The sequence below is a fragment of the Myotis lucifugus genome, unplaced genomic scaffold (assembly GCF_000147115.1).
Source record: "Myotis lucifugus unplaced genomic scaffold, Myoluc2.0 scaffold_69, whole genome shotgun sequence".
In the NCBI taxonomy this organism is placed as follows: Eukaryota; Metazoa; Chordata; class Mammalia; order Chiroptera; family Vespertilionidae; genus Myotis; species Myotis lucifugus.
In genome coordinates this window covers 3,801,946-3,808,853 of record NW_005871117.1, presented here as the reverse complement: position 1 = coordinate 3,808,853, position 6,908 = coordinate 3,801,946, and the positions used below count along the sequence as shown (strand labels likewise).

General features: G+C 34.3%; 1 protein-coding gene across 4 annotated transcripts in view; it reads right to left on the bottom strand.

The window, feature by feature from the left end:
• The window catches only part of PPP3CB (protein phosphatase 3 catalytic subunit beta), a 35,729-nt gene that overhangs the window by 24,147 nt on the left and 4,674 nt on the right, over positions 1 to 6,908 (bottom strand). For all 4 annotated transcript variants that reach the window (XM_006090253.3, XM_014457128.2, XM_014457127.2 and 1 more), the window contains exons 4-8: positions 5,461 to 5,606; positions 5,057 to 5,196; positions 4,875 to 4,952; positions 4,675 to 4,769; positions 1,783 to 1,908 (exon numbers count right to left, since the gene is read on the bottom strand). In XM_006090253.3, coding sequence (XP_006090315.1) covers positions 1,783 to 1,908; positions 4,675 to 4,769; positions 4,875 to 4,952; positions 5,057 to 5,196; positions 5,461 to 5,606 — 585 coding nt within the window. The remainder of the gene's footprint in view (positions 1 to 1,782; positions 1,909 to 4,674; positions 4,770 to 4,874; positions 4,953 to 5,056; positions 5,197 to 5,460; positions 5,607 to 6,908) is intronic.

Genomic DNA, 6,908 nt, shown 5'->3' with positions numbered 1-6,908 from the left:
CCCCTAGACTCTTGCAGTCCGTTCTGACCTCCAGGCAATTATCACAGCACATTGCTTTGACTTGGAGTAGAACTAGTGGGAGGCAATTAATGTAGCAAAAGGGTCTTACTCAGGGCTCCCCTGGGTTTGGGAGGTGGGCTAAATGATCAAGAACTGGAACAATGCCTCAATTTTGGCAACCGATGAAGTCACAAAGCACGGTAATAAATTCATCAGAAAATTTTCTGCTCCCGTCAATTTAAATACTCCACAAACTTAATTTTTTCCAATATCTGACTTCGTTTACTTAGTCCCTAATCAGAGCCAAATCAATTTGGTTGGGGGATGTTGCGAGAGCCAGTTTTGTCCCGATCCCTGCAGGCCAGGCCGAGGGACCCCACCAGGTGCACAACCTGTGCACTGGGCCTCTAGTATTGGAATAGTTGAGTTTCAGTCTAGCTTGGAGATAGGAGAATGAGCAAGATGAATTCTTAAATTACTTTAGCCTGATGATGCTATGATTGAACTATTTCTCATATACCAAAGATAGAAGGTTATAGTGTAATCCATCCCTTGCACCTAAGCCCTTTACTGGCCCCCTTCTCAAATGCTAAAGTGGGTAATTCTATCTCTATATTAATTTAATGCTGACCTATTAAGTAACTGACAAAGATTGAAGGCAATCTAAAAAAAAACAAAACAAAAAAACCAATTTGACATGCACAGTTTAAGTATTAACTCTAAATTTTAGAACCAAAAATTGCCGGCAAAAGTACCATATCTAAAACAGAAAGAAACATTTTGTAACATGAAAGAGGTGAGAAAAAATAGAGAAGGTTATAGAACAAAATGTTTTCCAATCATGTCTGTACTCTCATACTCTTCCACATATGGAAACTAAGGCATTGCCTTGTGGAAAAATTAACGCAGGGGTCCTCAAACTTTTTAAACAGGGGGCCAGTTCACTGTCCCTCAGACCGTTGGAGGGCCGGACTATAGTTTAAAAAAAAACTATGAACAAATTCCTATGCACACTGCACATATCTTATTTTGAAGTAAAAAAAACAAAACGGGAACAAATACAATATTTGTATTTGCATGTGGCCCGCGGGCCGTAGTTTGAGGATCCCTGAATTAACGCAAAATTGGAAAAGGAGAATGTGATAAAGTAAGCTTAAGAATTCTATAGAACAAGGACAAAATATAGAAACAAAATTTCTTAAATAGCATTTATATTCTCTTTAAAAGCCTATTAAGTATATACCAATAGATATTCTTCTAAATATCTTAGAGAAGCACCACTAAAATTGCATACGTACATATTTTTATATGGAATATTAAGTTAGAACCTGAATTTTTCTTTATTTTTCTCAGAGTACAGAACTGCTATAAAATGACTAACATTGCCCAAAACAAGGCCTATTAAATTCTCCCATGAGTTGCTGTGACATTCCCAAAAATTGTTGTTAAAACATACAACAGTGTCTTTTACAAAGCAAAGCTATCCCTCTACACCTTCATAAAAGATTTAAGCTAAAGAAAAAAAGACAGAAAACCCAACAGCTGAAGACAACATTGGGCTATTTATAAGTCTTCTCCCAATCCCCCAGACACACTCCCATGGAGGCTGTAAACAGCTAACTAAAATATCTTTGAGGCCTTCATATCCACACCCACTGACACAAGTAGAGTTGTACCCACAGTGAAACTAGACTTCAGCTTCTTTAGCAAGTATATGCCTGCAATAGTAAACTGGAGTAAATGTAACAGTAATAAAACAATTTTTTAAAATTAAAATTATACCTTTTTCTCCAACAAATGGTAAAGACCATGTGAAGACATCCATAAAATTGGGCAACCAGTAAGGATGTGGAGAACAGTTAAATTGTCGAATATTCATCACATTATTTTCATACTTTAATACAGCAGCTGCAAGATAAGTATAAATGTCAATGTAACAATTTGTGTTTAGCTCCAAAAGTCTAAAACACATAAAAGCAGAAAAATATCTTTTTAATGGGGTGAGGAATCAAGGGATGAGTAGAATGAGGGCTAGTAGAGGGAGGTAGGCACTAATTTTTAATAACACATTTTCTGTTTTTTAACCCTTTTATGTACGGCATAGTCAAATTTTGTTATTATTAATAAATATTCTATTCTTTTTTAAATGTTTGTTTTACTTTATAATCCAATGATAAATATACACTTTTATTAAATCCAAAATTGTGAAAACTCAATTTATAGAGGAAACACAGAATGGCAATGAACAATTTTCTAGGTTTAAAAGTTCATTTAAGTTACAGGAATTTAAGAGGGTCTTTTTAGTTGTAGGCAACCTAAAAAGGATAGCTGAATGGTAATAAAGAAAAACGAAACAGAAAACAAAAAAAATGTAATGTGAAACATTTTATTTATAAATGTAAATATATTTATTTCTATTAATATGGAAAATCAAGTGAAACTACTACAAAGAAATATTTTACTTCATTTAGAAAAACCCACCCCTAAAGTACCAGAAGAGGGAATATTATAGCCAAATAACTCAAAGATAACATATTCATCTCAATTTTAGGTATCTTTCTAATGTTTCAATATATTAATATAAATAATATCTTAAATTAATTGATGTATGTTAGATGGGCTAGATTCTAATCTAAGCTACAGTACATACTAGCTTCACCATGCTTGGTAAATTATTTAATTAATCTATTTCTCATTTATATAAAGGACTAGTATGTCCAACCTGCCTACCTCAGAAGTTTGTTTTAAGATCAGAGAATAATGTATTTTGCATGAAAATACATAAAAGTATAAAATACTTTGCAGATATTATAATTATGTGGAGACTTTTTTTTCATTTGAATAAAAAGCACTGAAATGCAGATGTTAAATTCCAAGATTTGAGATTCTGGCTAATATAGAATCACAACTAACATGTTTGTTTCTTTTATGAAATTCCCATGAAATAAAAGTATTTTAAATTTAGCCTCAGAAATTAAAAGCTGATACCAACCTTTCAGCTTAAAAAAAAGGAGAATCTAGAAAATTGTCTTACATAGAGAATGAAACATTACAAACATACGCATACCACATAAGCACTCAAATCATTAACACTATGTACAGACTCAGAACTACCAAGAGACATTTGATTTTGACAAGACAGATTCAATGGTTTGTGTTTCTTTTCTGAGTACTAAGAAAAGTGATCCCTTAACCTCCTGAGTCAAACTGGCAAAGGACAACTGTAAGGTAGTAGTCAAACGAGCACTGAACACTAGCTTCGTTAATACTGACAAGAGGAAGTCACAATTAAGAAATGAGGGCACTAGTAGAAAGTTAAATGTAGCATTTGATTCTGTTCTTGAGAATGTAATCAAAACTTAAGGTTGGTTTCTCCTAAAAAATGAAGACATACCTCATAAGGTATTTTTACAAAAGTCTAAAAATTTACAAACCAAAATACAATTTTAAATATTTTAGCACTGGCATAATTGTTAGAGGCTGCATTGATACCAGCTTCTAAAGATGAGCAACTCAATTAGCATCAATAGTTTGGTTGATTTGGTAATTAACATAGTATTAAGTTCCTGCAGCACATTCTGTATCAAAGTTATTATATAGCATTCTACAGTTTGACCACCTCTGGCACATGTTTTAATCTTTTAACCATCACCTCCAATCATCCAAAGAACTCTTTCTCACTCTGCTCCTCGTCTGAACTCACACTAGGACCCATATTTAACAATGACCTCATTATCTCTCTAAATGTACTTTTATAGTCTGTTCTTTCTTCTTGGCACATCCACTCCAGTCTGATCCTTGAAACTATGGCATAGTACACTGAATTCCAGACACATCAAGAGAGAATAGGAGCTGACTTAATATCCTCTTCTGAAAATGTGAACTACGTAAACATACTCAAGCTCATCTTCAATGACCTTGGCACACACTTAACTAGATTAAAATCTTTTGATATCATCTGTTAAATAGCTATGTTCAAAGTTAAGTGAAACCCAATTACTATTATGCACAGCTCAAATCTGAAGGGAAGGAGGGGGAATGGAAACCAATGGAACAGAAGGTAAAAAAAAAAATTTAAGAAAAAGGAAGACAAAACAGTAAAAAGAAAAGAAAGGGAAGAATGTATCACTGAAAGGAGGTCAGAGCAAATGAATCAAAGAAAGCTCAATTACAAATCTTCATGGGGCAGTGATAAGACTGTGGAGGTAAAAGCAGGAAATAAGAAAGGGAAAGAGAACCTAGATCAGTGAACATAAAACAAGAAACATGATAAACTAAACAACTATACAATATAAATACACGAAATGGTCAAAGCAGCAGCAGTAGCTTTATGTAAACAAGAAAACATTCTCTTGATTATAAGGGGAAAGATTTAAGAAAGGGAAGTTTGAGAAAAATCATATTTGGTTTTGCTTGACGTACTTAACTCAGCATTCTTTTACAAGACAGCTTTTGTAAGTAACAAGTTGTGGAATGGTTACATATGACTTAAGTTTTACATTTTGGATTTTTATTTCTTGATCTCACCCCTCCCTTATATCTTACACCTTTTTATAAGGAGATTTGGGTAGTTATAGATTCAAACAATGCCCGCTTTCTATTATATTTTTTAAAAAAATAAGTCAATTAAAATGCTAAGTTGTTTAACAATTTTTTTTATCAACAACATCTTACCTTTATTATTGTAGACATCTAAGTAATTAGGTGCCGAAAAAATTGTTATTAATGAAGGGAACCCTGTAGTTTGACTTTTTCTGTACATTCTATAGCTGCAAAACAAATAGCTTAATATGCATCGTAAAGCATCAATCATTGTTACTAAGTTTGATTTGTACATAAGGTGTTAATTTGGGTCAGGGAAACAGAATTCTTACCCTGCATCTTGAGCTTCATGAGCTCTAATAATCGATAACAAATTATTGTTTTGCAAAAATTCACATACTGCTGGATAGCTGTGGGGGGAAAAGAGTAAATTAAGTAAAATAATGGTTTTCTATGTGAAGCATATTCTATTTTAACAACTAAAATGTGATTAAGCTTGGATATTTTTCCTTACTTATAAAAATAAGAACATCCTCGAACTGTATTGTGACTAAAATGTTCCTGTGATTTTTCATTTCCAAAATCTTCAGAAGGATCAGACCATAACAAGTCACACATTGGTCCAAATGCAGGTGGCTCTTTGAATCTATCTAACTGTGAAAGAAAGAAAAGAAAGAAACAAACAGAAATAACTTGTCAAAAAATGAGAATAGAATAGACATAGGAAAGTGATACCAACTTTGAATACTGTCCATACCACATTGTTTTGAATGGTTAGAAGGTATTTCCTTAAAATATCAGTATACTAATTTTTACCATACCTAATATTAGCAGTAAAGAGAAGTTTGAAGCATCTACTTTCTACCCAACAAAGTACTAAAGATAGGAGTCAACCTTGGAATTAAATTATGTACTTACTCTCCTAATATCATCCAGTGTGTGGATTTCTGGTGAAAGTCCACCATGAACACAAAGAAATTGTTGGTTTAGAAGTGCAGCAAGAGGCAGGCTATCAAAAGCTTCCATACAAGCTTCATAGACTCTTTCTGAATATTTAATTTTACCTAGAAAAAGGAAAAATTAAATTGAAAATTACATTACTAGTCGATCATTTTGAAAACATATGTACTTGACTATTAACACAAAGGCAAGGAAACGAAAGACAGAAAATAGCCAAGTGGGGGCCAGAGGTTGAGAACACGTGAAGGGGTGACTATAAAAGGCAGCAAGAGGAATTTATAAAATGGTATCATGACTGTGATGATGAGCAAAATCTCAGAATTAAACACAATAAAGAGTGAAGCAAGCATCTTGCTCTATAAAAATCAATAAAGATAATCAATGTTATCGGTCTTATACAAAATATTTGTTCTTCTAGATTTATTTTGGGTATGCAGCAGATAGTCATAAAATATTACTAAAAATAAGTTAAATCTCTAAAAATAGCTCAACCCTTCACCTTTTAAGCCAAGTAAAGCAAAATTAGAACTATACTTAAAGCTAAAACAGTTTTAATATTTTATTTTATTCTAAGTGTCAGTGACTACTTTGTTGTTATAAGCAAGACTACTATATCATCACTACAGAACTCAAGGTCAATCCAATTAAAAAATAAATAAAAGAAATATCTTTTTCATATGTTGAAGAAACAGAGGGGTTCAAGTCCATAACCAATGCTTAAAATGGGCAGTGAAGCCGAAAGTCAATATAACACAAGACAAAACTCCACCAAATCAAACTTGTCATTAGCTTTTAAGATAGCATACTATTCTTTTACTCTTTTATACCTTTAAATGCCTAGATAGTTTGTTTTTGGTGGAATTTGGGTGAGTGGTTTGTTAATTATCTAAAGAGGGGGAGCGTAGTTCCTATTTTCCTTTTTAATATTGTAACATTCAAATGAGAAAATCTATATCCAGCCACCAGATGTCCTAAACGGATAGTTTATTAGACCAGTTTTCCAGCATTATCCTATATAATAAAAGCCTAATATGCTAAGTGTCTTGTCGTCTATTCAACCAATCAAAGTGTAATATGCTAATGATATGCTAAGGCCGCTCAACCACTCGCTATGATGTGCACTGACCACCAGGGGGCAGACACTCCAACTGGTAGGTTAGCTTGCTGCTGGGGTCTGGCCGATGGGGACTGAGCAAGATGGGCCAGACATGCCCTGGAGCCCTCCCGTGGTCCCTCCCTGGCTGGCCAACCTCTCGCGTCCCTCCCAAATCCCGATCGTGCACCGGTGGGGGTCCCTTGCCCCGGCTGCGCCCTCTCACAATCTGGGACCCTTCAGGGGATGTCGGAGAGCTGGTTTTGGCCCGATCCCGCAGGCCAGACTGAGAGACCCCACTGGTGCATGATCG